The following is a 22,656-nucleotide window of genomic DNA, read 5'->3' on the forward strand; positions in this document are numbered from 1 at the left end:
AACAGATTCTTCTTTCTGTTATTACAAGAACCCATATGACAAAGCTGCATATCAGAAATTATGTGATGAATTTAATATTTCTCCAAATACAAATTGGAGACAAAAACTAGAATCATCATGTCAAGGATTAGGAAGTTTTGAGCAATATTATAAACCAAGTGGAGAATATAGACAAAGAAATAAAATTAAAGGACCTTTCTTTAGTACTCATGATACTATTAAGCATGAAAAAGATATAAGTATGGCTTGGACAACATTTATTTTAGATAACTCTAATGGGTTTACACAAGCAGGTATTGAACGTATTAATGAAAGTATTAAAATTTATGTATGGGCTTTGTTAGGTGCACAATCTCAAACAAAAACAAAAATTTTAAAAGTAGGAACAGGATTTGATGCACAAAAACAATTCTTAGCAAATGTACAAGATGTAATAAATAGTCCTATCGATTTACCCACCCAGATATCGAATTATGAAAATGTTTTAAAATATGCAAGAAGTAAAGTTGATTATGCTTATGGACTTGGTTTATATATGTCTCCCAGTGATATGGTTTTACAAATTGGAAGTATTGTTGGTTATAATAATAAAATTATAATTGCAACAGAAAATCAAACACTTGGGTTAAATGATGATTTAAATAATAAAAATTTTGATCATGTTGATTTTAAACCAAAAGAACCTGTAAAACCACAAGAACCTATAAAACCTGAAAAGCCTAAAGAACCAAAAATAGATCCAATAAAAAAAATTGAACATGAAGATCATGAAGATAATAAACAAGCAATAATATTTGTAAGTATTGTAATAGGATTTACAGCACTTTATTTTTTCAAATAATCTCTAGCAGCAGTAAACAATAAACTAACAACTAAAATAAGCAATGCCCATAAGTTGTTTGCAAACCAATTTACTACGTCTTTTGTTGCAGACAATAACCAAGAAACAATAGAACCTATAATACCTGGTAATGCAGCTGCTAATTTTCCTGCAAGAAAAGATAATAATTTTCCAAGATTTTTTAATTGTTTTTTTATCCAGTCTTGTACACCACCACCTTTTGATGGAGGAGAAGGAGAAGGAGAAGGAGAAGTAGTTCCACCAGTAAATGCTTCAACAATAACACCAATAATAATTCCAAAAGCAGTTGAAACACTAACTATTGTTATTCCTTGTTCTCTGAATAATGTTCTTATTCTTTCACCTAATGTTTTGTCTTCGTTTAACATTTTATGTATTGTTTGTTTAAATCTGTTTACTTGACTACGTAGTTTTTCTTTATTAATATTAATTACTTCTAGTCTTGCACTTCTCTCAGATTCCAATTCTCTTATTCGACTACTTATTCTATCTATTTGAAATTTATTATTGTCTTCTTTAGCTTGTTCTAATTTGGCATTTTCTTTTGCTAAGTCTTTATTTGTTTCATTCAGTTTTGCTAAATTATTTGCAATCTCATCTTCCGCTGTTGTAAATGCTTTTATTATACCATCCATCTCTCTTTTTGTCATTTTTGTTTGTGTTTCTTCATTTATTAAAGATGTTCCTTGTTCAATAAATGAAGTTTCTATTTCTTTCACATATGTTTCTGCATTACTTGCTGTTTCTAATAATTCTTGTCCTTCTTCTTGTGTAGATATTTCTTGTAATGGAATTTCTATATTATCGAGTTCATTTAACATTCTCTGAAACCCTGCTCTACCTTCTCTTAAATTATCAGATATTGTATAATCATCTACACCTAAAACATCCCTGACAAAATTAACACCGTATTCTCTTTGAAGAGTGCTAAATTTATAAAACTTTAATACTCCTTTTTGGTAATATGTTAATGCAATATCATTACCTTTTTCATCTTTTACATATAAGATTTGTCTTCCCTTATGATTTTCCCCAACAAAAAAAACCTCTTCATTACGTATAGTTTCACCATTTTTTTTATAAAATTGTTTAATCATTTTTTTTGTAGTTTCTTTTTTACGAATTTTAACATCATTTTCTGATAAATCTCTTGATATTTCAAATTCCTTATTTATATTATTTTGAAACTCTTCATCATCTTGAAAAGACGTTTCTTCTTCTTCATAATCATCATCATAATCATTATTTTTAAACTCAGGATTATCAAACTCATAACCTCCTTCAGCCATTTTATTCATCTAAAATATTAGATAATAAACAATAAAAAGAACCTGTTAAAAACAACTTAAGATAAAAATAATTAAATTTTTTATTTAACATTATTTTTACATTTTTTACTAATTTTTCTTTTGTTTCTTCATCCATTTATTTAATTAAAAATTGATTCATAGTTTGGTGGATTTCCGTTATCAACTAAAATTATTTTATTAAAGAAAATCAAAGATTTTCCATTTTTTTTTTAATTCGTTTTTTACTCTATTTTCTGTTTCCTCAATTAGTTTTTTTCTTTCATCATCTGGTAAACTTTTTAAAATTACTTTTTTTTAATTTTTTTTCATCTCATTAAATTTTTCTAATTCATCTAAAATAAGTTTAAATTCATCTACACTTATCTGTCCGTCAGTTAAAGATTTTGATATTAAATCTTTTATGCTGTTTAACTTGCATTCTGCCATTGTTTTAATTTCATAATGTTTTTTTGATTTTGTTGTCAACTTTCTTCTAATTAATTTAACTAGACCTCCTAAACTTCCACATGCAACAGCTGCAATTTGTATGGGAAGTAAGATAGGAAAAGCTATTCCTATACCAGCTAAAACAACAGATGTCGAAATTAAACTTGTATCAACACCATCAGTAACATTAACTCCGCGTTTATATTTTTTGTATAGTGATTTACGTTTATCTCTCTCATTTATTAATGTTTTTTCTATTTCTGTTATTTTTTGTAGTCTATAATTTTGTCCATCTTCTATAGGTAATTCTGGATATAAATCAGGAGCTGTAGGTTGTTTCATTTTTTAAGGAAAAACACTTAATTTTTTTTTCTCTTAAATCCCACAGAATTCTTTCTTCGCCTGTTCTCCCGGTTTTTTTATTTATTTTTTTTTTGGAATTTTTTTGTTGTTTTTTGGGTGTTTTTAATAACGTTTTTTTCCAAAGTAAAAAAAAATTTTTTTGGGAGTAAGAAAATTTTGGTGTTTTTGCGTTTTTTTTTGCTTTTTTTTTTATGAAAATTTAGGGCTCTTTTACTTGAAATGAGGGTAATTTTTTGGGGGTCAAATTTTTTTTTTTTTGGAGGGGGGTATAGGTGTGTGATATTGTGTGGCGTTTGGGATAAAAATTGCATTTTTGTCTTTCTTCGTGTCGTTCGTATTGTAAATTTCAATAAATGTCCGTATATCTTGTTTACAACAAGAAATCTGTGAGGTTATTCTAACTAACCATACAACAAACGATAATTTTTCCATGTCCATTTTTTACTGACAAATCCCACATCAAATATATTGGTACATAGCTTTGGATCCATCCAATCATTTTATGATAGACATTTAATGGGGAGAATACGGCATCAAAAATGTCCAACCCTTACACTTTAACTGTAAGAATATACATGCCCCACATCAGGAGCCGTTGAATTAGTGCATTTTACACTTATTTTATGTTTTTTAGCCAAAAAAAAGTCAAAATTCTTTTCGCCTCGCTACGCTCGGCAAAAGATTCCATACTTCGCCCCCACTTTCCTAAATCCTGGATCCACCGCTGATCTTGATACATAGGAAAATGAATCTTAAAAAAGGTTAATTCTATAAATTCAATTGTGAAAAAAAAATTCACAATACCGTGCATTAACCCGGGGGAAAGTTGCCACGTAGAAACCCTTATATAGAATGTATGATATCCCGTAGGTATATAGTGAAACTGATAAAAAAGAAATCATTTTGATGTTAACAGTTTACTTGTCACATGTCTTTTCTGTGACTCATCAACCGTCCATCAACAAATATTACTTGATATTCAGTGAAATGATAACATGCAGAGTGTAAACAATTATTGTAAAAGCAGAGCAGCCTTAAATTCTTATAGTTTGGTCAAAGCCGATTCATAGTTTTACCGATGCAAGGATATTTTATATATTGAGTTGAAATGGCCTAGCGGTAGTCTGATCACTTCGAATGCAACACGCTTAATCAAATTTCGCATTAAATGCAAATTTTGCTTTATCCTTGCGGAGCATTCATAAAGTATTTAAAACTAAAATAAGAACTATAATAGCTTATAATGGCGATTGAAGTCTAACTGTAAATATAAAAAAGATCGAGATGTGGTATGATTGCCAATGAGAAAACTCTCCAAAAGAGACAAAATGACACAGAAATGAAGAACTATAGGTCACCGTACGGCCTTCAACAATGAGCAAAACCAATACCGTAATTATCTTCTATATTCATTATAATTTCATAAAATTATAACAATAAAACCTGTTTAAGACAGACTTGATCATCACCGCGGCTCAAGTGATATCGGTGACGAATATCATTATATCATGACTTGTAAAGTATGTTTGTATTCGTTGCAAGCTGTTTATTTCAGTGGTAAATTTTGGTAGATTTTAAAAACGAACTTCGAGAGATATTTATCATTTTTAAAACAATGAGGGCACGTGTCACTGATTACACAATTACTCAGCCGTGAATTATCCAATTAACAAAATTGTTTGGATTATCCTTATTGCTTATGAAAATCATGTTATTAAAACAGTGTTTTGAATAAAATTAGATTATACACGTTATACGATATTTTGAAGTTGTTTAGGAATTGTTTCATGTTGTTAAATTTACTTTATGCGTTGTGCATTTATACGATTATGAAGAAAAAATAAAAAATCTCACTTTCACTGCATTTTAATAAAGTTTCTCTTATGATCTTTGCCTGTTATATATTTCTTGCATGTAGAGATATTTCTAGTATCACACTGCACGCATGGAGTGTGATACGAAAATGTTTTACGCAAAACTTAATTTCGATTATTAGAAAAATACCCAAATATGATGAATGACAGAAACTGAGAGGAAAACGGAGATAGATTCAATTTCAGAATTTATCTAAATTCCGTCAAGGCTTGTAATACTGGACCCGTATGCATCAAGCTACTTAAGTTAAGATTTGTTCCAAACGGACGGATGCATGCAATCATTTTGGCTAGTAGTCCATACATGAAATCGCATTAAACATAAAGGTCTCAAAAAGAAGATTTTTAAATCAAATCTAGTCCTCAATTCATCTTTTCATCCTTTGCAAGTGATTCGGACACTTTAAAACAGCGTAATGGTACAAATGTAACATGTCATCTGACAGATGCTAATTCCTTACAAAATACGGCATCTTAGAGAACAGGAATTAACAAATACACTATTTTTAAATTTGCAAATCCAATTCACACGGAAGATCACTGTCACAATCCCTGACCACTGATTCATCACCAGATTTAACACAGATCACATTCATACGATTTTCAAAATAGAAATATATTCCAACAATATCATACAACTTAGGCACGCATATGAAGCCTTTTCGTTATTTTAGAAATACGTATACAAAATTGTGTGCAATATTAATATTGTATATTTAATACTACTGTTCTGGCATAGATACATCATTCACTTATCCAAGACGTTTTTGAATCTCACTTCCAATTTGCAATTTGGATTAACTCTGTATTGATACGGATGACAACACAAGACTAAAGTAAAGGAATTTCAAGTGGAAGCCCAGTGGTGTTAATAAAAACAGAAAACTTTTCGTTTGTTACAAAACAATCTTGATACATTGGTAAGATAATACTGATTGATTAATTGTTGGTGTTCAACGCTACTTTCAGCACTATTGTGCCATATCGTGACGGTCAAAAAAGGGAGTTCCCCCCTCCCCCACCTTTATTTGTAACCTTACCTATTTTTTGATCATTTGTTTTCGTCCAAAAATGTATGAAATATTTGCTACTGGACATTACGCAAACATCAATCATGAATCACCTAACACATATCTAAGGGAAGCCTTCTATGCATGCATTTACGTGTTTAAAGGTTGAATAATCAATTAATTACAAAATATATTGTGTTGCCAAAAAAAAAAATAATAACTTTATAACATTTATACATTTAAACCATTCGTTGATTTATCAAAATTTTTGGAAATATATATAAGTAGCAGTAAACATAAAAGAAGAACTTAGAAGAAAAGAAATATATATATATATAAGCGTGCATTGTGGATGCAACATTGCAGATAATACTTTTTAAAAATTCATATTATAAAACTTAGTGCTTTTTTTGTATTTTTATATAGAAAATACTAAAAGACAAAAGAAAACCCTCTTCGATAAACAAAACGTCTTAAATGGCCATTTCATTTTATATTATTTCAGAATTTGAACATCTGTGTCCCTGGATCTGAACAAGAATTTGTTCAATCTAAATTGTATCATGTCATGGCATTGTGAATTATTACTTATTAAATATGATATCATGCTACATAATGTCATTTCCGTACTTGATATAAAAAATCAAATAACTATTTAATTAGTTGGCACTCGCCGATGTTGTCGACACGGTAAGTATGTTTATCAACGAATACGCGTTATCTCTGTGGTCAAGCGTAACCGGGAGTTTAAAACATGCGTTTTTAATTGGAAAGATAAAACCTAACCCGACGGTCCCTAGATAATTGCATATAACTAAATTGGAACTATTTAAAACAATGACAAATTCAATATAAAAAAATCTCTTCATACGAATTTTCGAGAATCGAAATTTAAAGTGTAAAATAATTAGTCGTTTTATTTCTATTACATGGAGTCTTTTTTTAAATAATAAACATTTAAGTGGTTGTCATTCTCTTTCGCTCTCTCTCTATGATGTTTTTGCAGACAAAAACAATTCGCAGAATTAATCTTATTAGTCAGACATTAAACTTTCTCTCAGAACTTTTTGCATTAAAATTTAATTGGATGAAATTCAATAAGTATGTTATTATTCTCATCACTTTTAAGGATAACCTTAATAATGTTTGATTTTTGACAGAATTTTATATATTGTAGAATTCGTTCTTTTTGTAGACACTTATACTGTATGAAGATGATTCGTTCCAACTTTTATGAAGAAATCACCGACGTTTTTCTTATTTAAACTACATAAATATACATAAAAAAAATGCCGTCTTTTTTTCTAAAATCAATTTCTTTTCATAAAAATGAATTATTAACAAAGAATTTTTACACAAATGTAGAGGCTTATTTTGTAACGAAGATATTTCAAATCTCTTTACCGAAATCTGCATATGTTTATCTTTTGAAACAAAAAAGTTAAGGATGTCTGTTCAAAGGACAGAAATGTCCAAGAAACCGAAATTTTAAGTAAATGTTGAAAATTTCGAACCCATTTATCTTTTAAATCTAGCACACGAAGATATGCTTTTTATTTCATATTCAAATTGATTGGGTAAGAAATCGCTTGAATGCAAACTTTCGTAAAAAAAAATCACCGTGGGATGAAAACTGTATCGTATGCCCATAATTGCCCTAAAGCTTAATGTCATCGGCAAATTATGAGGGTCTGGAGAGGGGTTCATTATTTCTGTATTCTATTATTTACATGAAGATATACTTTTTATTTCATATTCAAATTGATTTGGTTAGAAATAGCTTGAATGCAAACTTTCGTAAAAAAAAATCATCGTGAGATCAAAACTGTATCGTATGCCCATAATTGCCCTAAAGCTTAATGTCAGACTATGAGGGTCTGGAGAGGGATTCATTATTTCTGTTTTTTATTATTTTTATGCCATTTTTCTCTATTCTGTATACTTTGCCCATTATTCTTTATTTTTTATATTTTAGTACCTCTTCATTCTCCATCTTTTATTTGTTTGGTCATTTTCTCTATTCTTTATATTTTTGTCAACTATTCTCTATTCTGTAAACCCCCATCCACACCCTCGTGTATAAGGGAAGACGATAAACATTTTAGTATACATACCACCCGTTGTCACTTCTCACCTGACACAGGATTTATATATTTATTACGTAATACTAACGAATGTTATATTATCGATATAGAAAATTCAGTAGAATATAATCTGTATCAATGCACTGGCATGTTAAAGGTATTTTGATCTGACAAGAATACATTTGTTTATTTTATTTTTAGTTTATTTAGTTATATTTGTTCATGTTTTAGGTTAGAACAATGCACAAAACCATCGTATTTTCAAAAAATCTCTAAAACGTGCTGATTTTGGAACCTTTATCAAAAGATTGGTATTACTTAGCTTTTGGGGTTTCAAAAAATATCCATTTAGTAATCAATTTGTGGCTTTTTTATATTTATATCAAAATTGAAATTCAAGGCCATATTTGCCAAAGAGAACAAGGTTAACAATTACCCAAAGTGCGACATGCGAAAAGATGTTTCGTTTTCCCTAAAAAAATTAAAATATTGAAGTAACGAATCTTTAAAGGTTACGTCACGTTAATATATTTTGAATGAAAAGGTGCAACTGGATGCACCCCTAAACAAAAAATGAAAACTAAAATGGCGGGTATGCGTCAATCAGACAGCAATCCAACACAAACACAAATAAGTTATCTGACATCTAGAATTAAGAGGTTTAAGCATAACCTGTGCTGGTATCAACTTTCAGAGTTCTGAGTAAAATTCTATATACGCATGTAGGACTTTGAACCGTGAAATAAATGCATTCCCTAAACACATACGGGTCCAAAGACTCTTCTTATTATAATATAACGGTAAACGAGGATCTCAATGAGAGGAACAAGTTAAAGAAAAATGTTAACGCAGAATTATTTCCACATCAAGAAAATCAAAGAGGACGATCTCTCATTTAGTACGCAACTGTAACTAATAGATACATAGACAATAACACTAGTGAATGCAAATGTATGTACTGAATTTGAAACAAATATACTGCACATCTAGCTTTCACGCGTCATATCTGAGACTGCTATATGTGTTATAGTAGTCTCAGATCATACAGACCATCGCACACCATCGGACGGCCCACTGCACTTCGGTGCAGACCATCTAACTTCAGCGTGACAATCAGACTTCAGGGTCCCCATTGCACCTCCGACTGATACATATATATAAAATTGAGAATGGAAATGGGGAATGTGTCAAAGAGACAACAACCCGACCATAGAACAGACAACAGCAGAAGGTCACCAACAGGTCTTCAATGCAGCGAGAAATTCCCGCACCCGGAGGCGTCCTTCAGCTGGCCCCTAAACAAATATATATACTAGTTCAGTGATAATGAACGCCATACTAAACTCCAAATTGTACACAAGAAACTAAAATTAAAAATAATACAAGACTGACAAAGGCTAGAGGCTCCTGACTTGGGACAGGCGCAAAAATGCGGCGGGGTTAAACATGTTTATGAGATCTCAACCCTCCCCCTATACCTCTAGCCAATGTAGAAAAGTAAACGCATAACAATACGCACATTAAAATTCAGTTCAAGAGAAGTCCGAGTCTGATGTCAGAAGATGTAACCAAAGAAAATAAACAAAATGACAATAATACATAAATAACAACAGACTACTAGCAGTTAACTGACATGCCAGCTCCAGACTTCAATTAAACTGATTGAAAGATTATGACTTCATCATATGAATATCAGGCACAATCCTTCCCGTTAGGGGTTTAGTATCATACCATCATAACATATATGAGAAGAACATAACCCGTGTCATGCCAACAACTGGTTTTTAAATAAATGTGTTTAGTGCCGATGCAAAGACCCTATAAGTGAATCAATATTAACGCCAAAATATGCAATCTTTAATGACCTGACAACAGTATCGTAACTATATCCCTTCTTAATAAGTCTATTTAAAGGTTTTGTTAGCTTCAGAGGTGAATACTGACATTTTTGTGCTTTATAAAGAATATTTCCATAAAAAATTGGATGTGAAATACCTGAACGTATAAGAAGTCTGCATGTAGAGCTATATTTACGAATGATGTCCTTATACCGATGATAAAATTTAGTAAATGTTTTGACTAGTTTGTGATATCGAAAACCCTGGTGTAATAATTTTTCAGTAATACATAAATTTCTCTCGTTAAAATCTAAAACATTGTTACACTTCTTTTTACTTGATTTCAATAATTGCAAACACTTTTCATACCGATTTCCTGATAATGGTTTTTATTGTACTAAAGTATTAATTGTTATTACCGCGGATATTGCCCGAGGAAAATATGAGTTTATTTAAGGGTATACAAATCTTCATAGCTGATATATTTTGATGCTTATAATACAAACAAAAATATATAACAAACATTTCGTAAATTGTCAGTATATAAATTTAGCAAAAATTATTTAGAAATGAAGGTTTCAGCTCCCTCAGACTAAGTTGGCCTTTGATGAATTTAGCTCTTATGTAAAAATAAGGAGATGTGGTATAATTGCCAATGAGACAACTATTCAAGTAAGTTCAATCAAGAGGATGTATAAGCAGTTACATGTATATAAAGGCAATCGTGCTTAAAGTGTTGTTTTGTGAGGGGATCAAGACGTAGGAATGTGAATGAGTGGTTTATGTGTGCAATAATTTCGGCCTCCTAATTATAGTGTAAATCTGCAGTTGTTTCATGTAGTTGATATACAAATTATCACAAACCTAAATGGATAAGATGAACGAATTAATAGTTGGTTGTTTAACGTCCATTGGCAACTGTTAGATGGATTATTAGGGGAGAACATTAATCATGATATAATTATGAACATTGGCAATCATACCACATCTTCTTTTTTATAAGAACATACATGCATGTGTAGATTTTCGTCTTAACTGTAAACGACAGTGTCCCCGGGCGTCAAAACCGAATTTAGACTTGTGTAAATTTCTGAAACATACATTTCATTATTAAACCAATGTAAAGTGTTCCGAATTCACTCCAGATTTCTGATTTTATTCTCATTATGAAATCAAGAAGAAAGAATCATCAAATGCTCAGGCAAAACAAATAATATCGTTTTGAGCTATAAAGCCACAGCGATCCTTAGGTTAGGATACACACAAGACCTTACGTACTACATTTTATTTTATATGCCACAAAACGTATCTAGCTTAGTTTAAATTAAAATAAAGAACAGAGAATAAAAAAGTTGCTAAAGAGAAAATACATATCCGTGTTAATTTTGCCTCAGTTTGTTTATTCAAGTTTGACATCCAACTTCTTAATCCGCAATCCACATTCACCCGACAACCTTATATATTGTGTATTCTTGATGAAATACCCTCATGTACATGCATGTGACCACCAGGAACTGGGCAAATCTGATATCTTTCATGGTATTTATCAAAACCTAAATGATTGAAAATATCTAAGTAGAATATGAATTTGCCAAATAAGCGTTCAGAATTTTAATCTAGCATAGTTCAACATTGGAGAAATGACTCAAGTTGAACGTTATTAATAAGATGTCCAAAATATATATATACATGCATATTGCGATTGGTGCTGCAGTGTATCAAAGGTGTGAGTTCAAATCCCGGTGAGAGACAAACATTTGTCAGCTAAAAGATCTAATTCTTACACTAGTGGGTTTAATTTTCAGACTCAATTATAGACGTAAGTAAAGTTTTAACCCAAAATCGAGAACAAGAGATTTGATATTTGCTGTTTCAAATATATTGCAATTGAATAAAGATAAAGTTACATAATAGTAAACCCATTTCTATAACATCATGATACACATGTACAAGTAGATGAAAAAATGAGTATCTCGCGATTAAAAAAAAGTTTTCCAATCAGTTATGGTTATACAAGTCTGTAAAGTCATCTTACAAAATGCACTAAAGACTGAATGAATATCATCCGATTTAGAATTAACACACGTTGAGTGCACATTACACGATTAAGAATGAATGAACGTTGAGCGCACTAAACACAATTGAGAATGAATGAACGTTGAACGCACTTAACACGATTAAGAATGAATGAATGTTGAGCGCACTAAACACAATTGAGAATGAATGAACGTTGAACGCACTTAACACGATTAAGAATGAATGAACGTTGAGCGCACGTTGAATGGAAAACACACAGAATGATGAACGATGAGCGCACGCACGTTGAATGCACGATGAATGAACGATGCACGCACGCAGAACGGACGATGCACGATGAATGCACGGAAATAGGTCAGTTTGAATTTTAGAAGGTCTGTATATATACATGTTTTATTCCACGAGTTTTCCGATGCAAGAATATTTTATTAAATTTCATATTGATTTTTTTTTCCCGTTTAGCCTGAATGGAGAATTTAGAAATAAAGTAGGAAAATAGATTATAGCCTAGCGTGCTGTCGAAATATACCTTGTGCGCTAAATTGTAGAAAAGGGAATTTGGTCCTATAAAAATTACAAATACGAAAATGAAGAATTTTTTATAGTGGCGGGAATTTGTGTTCGATCTCTGTTAAAATACAAGGCACTTATTTTTGCTAATATTTCTTTAGTTTACATGTAAAAATCATTGCAATTTATACTAGTAAAAGAATATATTGTTCATACAACCTTGACCATAACAGGTCTCATTAAATCATTCTCGTTGCTCATAGTAAGCCGATAAAACGTTTGTTTGGTGTTTTGTTTTTGTACTGATAAATGAAACAACTCCAAAATTGATAATTTCGTATCAAATAAAATGTTGTCCCGAATAAAAACTGAAACTCAATTTAATGAATAAAAAAAAACCGAGTATTTGATTTATGTTCATGTCGTACGAAATAAGTCCACCGGATTTAGCAGATAAATAACTGGAAAAATTAATTGAACAGTAAAAGCTACAATTTAATCCATCACTTGGTGTATGTCGTCTGTTTGTATTGTAAACATACTGAATTCGTTTTTTTCCAGAAATATATCTCTTAAATGAGTTCAAGTATATATATATATATATATATATATATATAAATAAATCCATAGGGTATCTTGTGGTAGTTGAAATTATTCAGTGTAATCATTTAGAGTCCGTCGTCGACTGTCATACATTTCAAATTGTTTGCTGTTGGTCGTCTGTTGTTAATGGCAGTCGGCCCTCTGTCTCCAAATTTTAGCCCCCACTCAGGTCAATGACCAATATTTTTTTGGAAAGGGGGGGGGGGGTATTTTTTTCGAGATAAACATTTTCTTTACTTAAAAAAAAACCTAAACAATTTTCTTTGTTTTATCATTAAATTAGCAGATGTATACTCAAGTTAGATTGCAACTATAGATGTTGAATTAAAAAAATCATTTAATCTGTATGGTTCGGGTGACCCTACTTCTGTTTTAACACATGACGCCATCAATCTACACGACCGTTTGGAAAATATGCGGACGATATAATCCATGGCTAATTCTCTTGTGGGTTAAAGAAAAGGAAATTTATGCCTTGAAGTAGTAAAATATTGTCACCTTTCAAATTATTATTTTTATTTTCATATTCAGATCTTTAATTGTTTTGGTTTTATGTATTCACAATTTTATAGAAACTCGTGACAATTTAGAACTTGATATATTGTGTAAACACCTGTTTCTTGTTGAAGACTATACACGTATATGTTGCCCTCTTGATGTTCTTATGTTGTTTTTGTCGTTCGATTGCTGTCATATTGACGTGTAACCCACATCTCAAACAGTTTAAGTTCCGGTTGATTACTTTTTAACTCAACTTTTCAATCAGTTTATGACAAACTGAAAGGGTTATCGAGTTAATTTATTGCTTTCTTTCCCTCAAGCCATGAATATACTCAGTGGAAGATATATATATATATATAGGTATAAGCGTTGTCTATTTTTATATGACAAGACCACAGTGGCAACAATATCCTTTTAATGTAGAATTCTTTATAAAAAAACTATGCCGACAATGTTCAAGCATCATCGCATACAGGTTTGTTTTATAAGACAGCTGATTGGATAAAAGTGATACATTCCCACGCCTACATTAATCTGATGTCCAATCAAATGCCTCCAGAAACCTGTCAATAAAACAATTACTGCAAAAATTGATAAGTTAGAGATTTGATTGTGTATTCGATATTTGAAAAAAGTAAGAAAGCTTCTATTCGTTCAACATTAAATTGCGAAGAACGTGTCGTGTAACAACCCTCCCCCTTTCATGTTTACACCTTCTTATTTTAACACTATCTTTTTCAACGGAGAAAATATAAAATATAACCGTACTGCAAGTTTCTGAATTTTGCAAGAATTCTATGTAGCAACGTGTGATTCACGGAATTGTCATATTTTCAAGGTTTAACAGACCTCTGAAAGAAGTTAGATCATACAATTTTCACCAACCATGTGCAAAAAAAAACCCACCGAATTATATTTGCAAATTGGAAAAGATTAAGAATTGTTTTATATCCGTACTAAAAATCTTCCGTAATTATTTGAAATAAAACAAAAAAAAATATGTTTCTCTTTGCCTGAATGCAAACGAAAACAAATTTTCATTTTATTCTTTATCTATAGTTTTCAAAAGAGGAAAAAATATCAAATTATTAAAAGAAAGACTAACGATAATATTACCATTCAGGTAAATGAGTTTTCCATAAAGTAACTAATTCTTAATTCACAACCGTCAATGTACTTGAAAAACTCTGGATTCATTTTTGATATTTACCTGATAGATAGATAAAAAAAAAACATATCTATCAGGAAGTTCGATGGCAAAAATGAAATAATAAATGTGTTTTTTTTTGTAGACGAGTAGCAAATTGAAGTAGGAGATTTTGTTGAAAGAAAATTAAAATATATTCACATCTTTCTGAGTAAAGTGTCAAAAATGCAACAGTATAATTGTATTAATAGTAACTGATGACTATTTTATGGATTAAAGGATTATAAGTCGAACACGATACTCGCACAATGTACATAATTTAAAACTGGTTTATTTTTTTTTCTATGGATTGCATTCCGAAGTGCACATGCTTGGCTAAGATAGTTGAATGTTCAGCGAACAATATTACATGATATGCAAATGATATCAATCGAAAGCAACAGAGAAAGATTTAAGTTTTGAAATCAGAGCATTCCTTAAATTAAACATTTGAAACAGATTTTTTTAAGCACCAGCATGCATATTTTGATTATATAAATATAAAATTGAGAATGACTGATGTACTTATTATTCTATCTAACAATTAGCATTGGTAGTCTCGGCAGTTTTCTCTCCCTGAGTGCGGGAGGTCTTTTTTAGCGGACAGCGGAAAGAAAGTCACAGGACAGAAAGTTACAAATTTGATAGGACAAAAAGTCACATATAATTTGTTAACAATTGATTGATTATATAAGAGACAAATCTTGAAATAATTACTTTTTATTACATATTTTCTTTTTACAGTTTGTGAAATTGTTCATTAGCCTTGATAAATGAAGATTTATTAAATTTTAATCATTAGAAGGATATGTTTTTTGAAGCACAATGAAGCCATTTAGGCACCAAGCCACTTTGACATTTTGTTTTTGAAATGAGAAGTAACACGGGTGCTATATAAAACAAATCTGCTACGAAACAGAAATATAAACCGTAAACTAGATGTATAATTATGTACATTTTCTTTTTAATAATTGTTTCATAACTTATTCTATGTTATATTTTTCTATAATATAGTTTATTCTTTTTTTTTAGTTCTTGTTAAAAAAGACTTGATGCTTAAAAAGGTCAGAGAAGTATCAAAATCGGGTTTTATAGGTACCTATACTAAATATAAACTGTTACCTAGATTTTTGAAATATGCTTGCATTCTTGTTGCATTTATTTTGAAATAATGTTGTATAATTTGTAAATGTAATAATTTTATCCGGTGTATCCTTATATATGATAAAACATGGCAACATATTTCACATAACTTCCATGGATAAAACAGTCACAGCGTTGCACGGGTATTTATAATTATTAAGATAGTGTTTGACAGTCCGTTTCGGTTGAATGCTCAGATAATCCGTATATTAAAATGTAAATAACTTTCACCAAACATCTGTCATCTGTCAAAAATTAGAAAAATATAAAGTAAATAAGATACTCAGAATATATTTTCCTTGACTAATTTTATATGGGTAAGAACAATTATTTTAAATCACAGACGAAAATGTTTTTAAGAACATTTTTGATATTTATTACTAATCATTATATCTTTACAGACGGAACGAATAAATACTAAATTACTTAATGCAAGAAAGCACGACTGCAAAGTTTTTATGACTTGCACACTTTTCCGGTTACACCAGTTATTCTTTTCTTATATAACCAATTAAATGTTTACTTGAAATAACATCGGACAAAAAATGAAATGCAACTTTGCAAACGTTATTTAATTAATAGACATACAACATAACATTAAAAGACCACAAAAGAATACCCTCCATTCTTTTCCGATTTTATTCATGAAAGGGAAACAACCCCTAATAAACACAGAGAAAGTGTCGCCCGTTTTGTATCCGAATATTTAAAATCTTAACACGACTGAACACGATCTTACAAAGTCTAAACAGCATTTTTACCTTTAGTCTGATTTGATCTGAACATGGTCTGATCAAGTCTTAATCGGATGCAAGAACAATCTCTCTTGTTTATCTTGACATGACTGAACGGACTTAACACGGTATATCGTGACAGCGTCTGAAAGTCTGAAAAAGTCTTGACGTTTTTCTCTAGCAGTAAATCCAGTCGATTAAGACTTGATCAGACCAAAATGACCGTTTCAGACTCAAATATTGCTACTAGTGTTTGCCTGCTTTTCCTTCTTGCCATTCTTAGATATGAATAATGAAATAAATACTACTGTTATGATTCAAAATCAAACATAATTTATTAAAAGTTATATGATATAAAATGAAAATGACGTTGGAAACGCGCAGATTGTCCGTGAATTAAATTTAAGCAAAGTAAGACATTTAAAAAATATCAAAAGTGCTACAAGCCTCAAAGGAATGCACATTTTTAAATTCATATAAATTCGTTAAGAAAATAAATACATTTATTATGGAACATAATTTGAATAAGATATGAGCATGCTCTCAAAACTACTATCGGAGTATTAAATCTAGAAGAGGAATATGACATAACACCAGATTTAAGCATTTTTGATTTAAACAGACTCACGATGAATTATATGCTTTTATATGCAGCGTTGATTATATTAATCTGTGGTACCTTTCTCATGTGAGTATAAATAATTTCTTTGTTTAACCATATTGATTATTAGTTAGGACCTCGCGATGCTAGCAACGATGATAAAATTAAGCTTTTTGAATAATAATAAACATGATGTTAACAATAATATTGAGCAAAAACAAAAGATCCCCATGAAACACTATCGACTGTACGACAATATAAAAATAAGAAGATGTGGTATGATTGCCAATGACACGAATTTCCATCAAAGTTAAAATGAAGTGGATGTAAGCAATTATTAGGCAACCGTACGTCCTTCAACAATGAGAAAAACCCATACCGTATAGTCGGCTATAAAAGGCCCCGACATGAAACATATTAAACAATTCAATTGAGTAACTAACGGCCTAAGTTATAACAAACCAATTTACAAAATTACAAAAAAAAATATGACAGACATGAACCAACGACAACCGCTAAACTACAGGCTCCTGACTTGTGACATTCTAAAGAAAGATCTTTTTAGCAAGAATAACTGATATTTTTATTAACAACAAAAAGATTAGTTACATAAGGTGAAAATGGTGAGTGCCCACAGAGCTATATGCGGTTTGTTCTACTTTGCGTATCTAGGATTTCCTCAGCGTACTTAACTATATAAAAACATATGCTGATATGGTGGTGGTCATTTTGGTATTAATTAAACGGTTCAATATTAAACAATTTTCGGATGTTCATAGTTTATACTACGCTTCATATACGATTTTGGGACAATTCCTACAATGTGCATACTGTAGTTGTAACTTTAAATGCGTTTTCACATATCCAATAAATTTAAGAGAAGTCATTCTGTTTCTTTCGAACGTTAATCTTGTACTTTTTCCTGATCATATTAGCAATTACGATACAGATTTCTTAACCACGATTAAGCAATACCAATCTCAAATTTATAAATAGGGTAAATAAGTAATAATTTTGTTTTCCGTTTACCTAAAGCTTCTATCTATATATATTGTAAATGACATTTTGAATGGTTTGCACTTTGACAATCTTTAAGAAAAATCGCATTTTTAGAGACATTATGACTATAGTTACCTACCTAAAGAAAGTTCATCATTGTGTGGAATCTCTGAAGCAGGTTTATTTTTATAAATCTGCGCACACCATTTCTGTTTTACCTGAGATATTGTATCACAATCAAGAACTTTAACATGGTAACGCTGGTCACTATTTCCATTCAAATCTATTTGCAAAGTCTAATAAAAGAAAAGAAGTCCTGGAGTAACACATTTTAATAGCTTGCGAATACAAACCCCTTCTCTTCCATTAAAATTGTTCTTTACATAAAGATAGAATTGAAATTATCATAATGTGCATTTCTGATGATTATATTTTATTTGAAACGTTTAAAATTTTAAGTTATATAAAGCATTTCAGTTTTATCATAAATAGTATAATTACTTTATTGATGTACATGTTTCCACTCTACACTGCAATTAGAATTCACATAGACACCCCCTCCCCCTCGATATTTCATAACTGGAATTGCTGACCCGTCAGACGCACCTACGTTAAATATCTGAGGATATCACCAGCGCAGTAGTCAGCACATCTGGGCTGACATGAATTACCATTGATACGGTCATAATTATAAATCAACTCTTTACAAAACTAACAGTTTCTTAACGTTTTTGATTCGAGTGACACCGATGTGTCGTTTGTAGACTAAACGTGTGTCTGGCGTACAAATTTGTAATCATGGTATCGGTGATGAGTTTATTAACTTTTACGGCGTATGTGTCCCATTAATATTTTGTCATTTTTGCATCCTTTGTAACTAAATTAATAATAATCCATGGTCCTATGATGTAAAACATATATTTTCTACATTGTTTAATCATACATAAGAATTCGGAATATTTTAGTAACAGCAATTAAACCAAATAGTTCTTAAACATACAATACGATCTAACATTATCTTAAACTTTTAAAATATAAAACCCGTTTGAAATTAGAAAAAGTGAACTGACGAATAATAAATTAATTCAAAATTATCTTTAATGAGTGTTTTTCAATCTATCTGACCGAACCAGATTGAAGAGGCTGTTTAAGTACAATATTATTAATAGAAACACAACTTATATTTTACATACAAGAGTTTGATGTTCAATCCTTATTTTGAGAAGCTTTTCCTCTGCAATGGTGTTTTTTGAATTTGCCGTAAGTGCATCAATTGGTCCCATTTCAATAATAGTCTGTACTGCTTTGTATAACATAAACAGTTGCATACCGCTGTGTGACTGTAAAAAAAAAAGAATGCAAAATCGTTATTTATATGTAAATGACGAAAGGAATTTGTTAGGTTAATATATCGTTCTTCCCGTTTTCGATTTCAATTTAAGAAATAGACGTACAATAACATAAATAAACCATGATTATATTCTGTATTGTAGAAATGTTTGTTTAAAACACGAATAGTGACAACCGTTACGGTAATTCCGTTACGATATCTTTCTCTACATTAAGTGCATTGAAATATTATGAATATTGAGAATGAATCAATGAGTAAAAGCTTAAGTGGTATGCATATTTACATCATATCGTAAAGATAGAATAGTATGTACTTGCACAGAATATTATTAAAAAAATCAATATTTTAGAACATTTAACGTACCCAACCTTCATGAATAACGCATTATACAAATGCATTTAAAAGAATTGAAAGCAGACGGACACCAAATTAATTGCATGTCTTTTACATGTTTTTGAATACTTCAATACATACTATTAATTGTTTATACAGTCCTGTCTGTAACCAATTTACCATTAACCTCATGGTAATTGAATCTAACCTACAAAATAATAAATCAAAACTTTATGATGGGGGAATGTATGCCATCGAATTTATCACAAGCAGCAGATATTCCACTTTGCAAATACTCCTACAGATTTTAATTTAGTCTTTTCATAGAATACTAATCTCTTTAACATTCAGAAAGCTTTAATTTGAACGAGCAGTAAATTACTTGTGTATTATTGTAAGAGCTACACTATGAAGTACCTTTTAAATAAACTTTTCTGGTGCTTTTTTGTTGAGGTCCGAATACGGTCTATCAGCAAACAATGAACCAATCTACAAAAAAAAAATAATTAAAAATAAAACAGTATGTGATTGTACAAAGCTAAATGTAGGAATGGTTGACCTCATCCAGAAACAATCAGGAGAACTGTTATGTATGTAATCTGAGGCATTTTTTACATTTTCACCATGAAGCAGATTTTGACAGTTCAACCCTGAACAAATTTAGACAGTTTTATAAGAATAGATTCTGGCTCTGACTGCTCTATGCTAGAAACGTTTTTGGACCGATCTTTTCTTGATTAGAACAGATCCAGACAGGTCTGTTCTTGAAAATAACAGTTTTGGAAAATTGGACCATTAAAACCTTTTTTTGCAGTTCTTCAATTAAATGGTTTTGAATAGTTCTACCCTAGAACAAATTTTAGAAGTTCCATCCTAGAAAAAATTCTGGCAGCCAAATCCCTAGTAAAGTATTTGACACATAAATTTATTTATTAAAATAATTTGTATTAATCTGTTTTAATTCATTTATGTATTAATCGATTGTTCAGATTGTATCATAACTATTTGGAACTATTCTTGGGAATAAACATTGTCTTTTCTAAAAAAATATATATATATATATATATATATATATATTATTTAAAAAAGAATAAGACAGCTCAACTAATACTAAACAACAGTTGTCTCATAACACATGATAGTTTTATGTCGTGATTATCCCTACGAAGCTCATGTTTAAAACCAGTCACAAAGAAAGTTATATGAACTTGAAAAATCTAAATGTTATCAATGTTATTAAAATCTCAGTAAAATTTTCATGTTTAAGGGAATCAATGTGAAGCAAATTCACATAATTCAAGAGATGACCGTAACTTTTATTAGCACAATCGTTCTTCACATTTTCTTCTTTGTAAAATCACACTTTTTTTCTTTCAGAATGAAAGGAAAAGTGAGGTTACCGAAATCAAATAAATTGTGGATAATCAATTAAGCTTTTTATGATATTAAAATATAAAATTGAATTTTTAAGGGTTTTTTATTACACAAAAGACAAAAAGAAAAATCAATGTGAACCCTGTTTGTACTATCTACAAGTATTGGGATTAAAATACATATGGGTATTTAAACAGTTGTTGCGTCAGAATATTAGTATGGGTGTCCTAACATGAATACATTATTTAATGCACTTGAGGAAAAGATTCGCAGTTTGTACTAAATAATACACCGTTGGATATCACCAAATTACCTTAATTTACCTTATTATACAAAACTCAATTTGAAAAAGGAAATTGATTTATATTAATTTACTTCTCTTGCATTGTCAGCATATTCGGCTGTTCTAATGTTTGAATGAGTGACTCCAAGAAAAGCTTATTCGACAACAATATTTCGAATGTTTCCATTGCGTTCTGTATTCTGGGTTTCTTGTCAGTTGTTGTCTGCAATAAAACAAATGCTTTCAGTTTCCAGCCAAATCGACCATTATAAAAAAGGTTACATGTAGAATAGAACTAAGAGATCAATAATTGTCATTCGCAAAAAGCGTGTACTTAGGACCAAGCATGTGTGTACAACATCATCTTGGGTACAAATACAAAAATAAGTTATTCCTCATACATTGTCATATGAGAACCTCCGACAGAAATATACCAAGAGACATTCAAATTCATTAGTAGAAAACAAGCTGAAAACGCCATTGCAAAAAAGACAAACAACAGTATAGAATACACAATACAGAAAAATAATGTCATTATGACTGAGCAACTCGAACCGGACAAAAACCGGCGGTGATTTCAGCTGCACCGGAAGGGTAAGCAGATCCTGCTCCACATATGCATGATGTGACACACATCTTTATTTTACATTCATTTTTAAAGCTATATCTTTACTACCACATGTTGAAATTAAGGTTTCTCAAAGTTTGACAAATCAAAATCAACAATGAATCAAAATGAATTCAACAACTAGCGAAACTCTTCAATTTATAGGTGAAGAATAAGCGTAATTATAAGATTATGCGAGAAGAATTTAAGGAAAGCGCTACATACTGCATCTCAGTTTTTTATTTATATGGGTTGTGTCTGTCCCAGAAAGTCTGAATTGTTTTACAGTTGATCTCTGACAGTTGATGTATATTACCACGAGAAAATGTTAACGTACATTGCAGCGAGTGCAACTCAAACTTAAGTTAAAGAAACCCTTCTTTATCTGTCATAGCTGTACTAAAACCCTTTCGAGAAGATCATTGTCAGATTAAGCATTATTTTTTTGTGTTGTTGATTGAAGTAAAATATCGAAAATTAGTGTAAATCGTGAAACAGAACACAATACAAGTATAACGAAAGTCTTAATAAAAGCTGAATAAAACACGTGAGTTATAATGCAATATGCTCAGAACAGGGGCATGACCGTTGGAATACAATTACCACAAATGTTTACAGATTGCAAAA

At 30.6% G+C, this 22,656-nt stretch overlaps 1 protein-coding gene across 16 annotated transcripts in view; it reads right to left on the reverse strand.

Annotated features, from left to right (window-relative positions):
- Nucleotides 1-22,656, reverse strand: part of LOC127718597 (plexin-B1-like) — a 338,385-nt gene that overhangs the window by 124,197 nt on the left and 191,532 nt on the right. The window contains exons 20-22 of one of the 16 annotated variants that reach the window (XM_052224765.1): nucleotides 20,183-20,254; nucleotides 19,907-19,973; nucleotides 19,275-19,421 (exon numbers count right to left, since the gene is read on the reverse strand). The exons of 10 other annotated variants lie outside the window; for them this stretch is intronic. In XM_052224765.1, coding sequence (XP_052080725.1) covers nucleotides 19,275-19,421; nucleotides 19,907-19,973; nucleotides 20,183-20,254 — 286 coding nt within the window. Of the gene's footprint in view, nucleotides 1-18,220; nucleotides 18,378-19,274; nucleotides 19,422-19,906; nucleotides 19,974-20,182; nucleotides 20,255-22,656 lie in introns of all 16 variants that reach the window. 5 more of the 16 variants (XM_052224751.1, XM_052224745.1, XM_052224722.1 and 2 more) reach the window with 5 other exon arrangements.

The sequence above is a fragment of the Mytilus californianus genome, unplaced genomic scaffold (assembly GCF_021869535.1).
Source record: "Mytilus californianus isolate M0D057914Y unplaced genomic scaffold, xbMytCali1.0.p SCAF_1, whole genome shotgun sequence".
In the NCBI taxonomy this organism is placed as follows: Eukaryota; Metazoa; Mollusca; class Bivalvia; order Mytilida; family Mytilidae; genus Mytilus; species Mytilus californianus.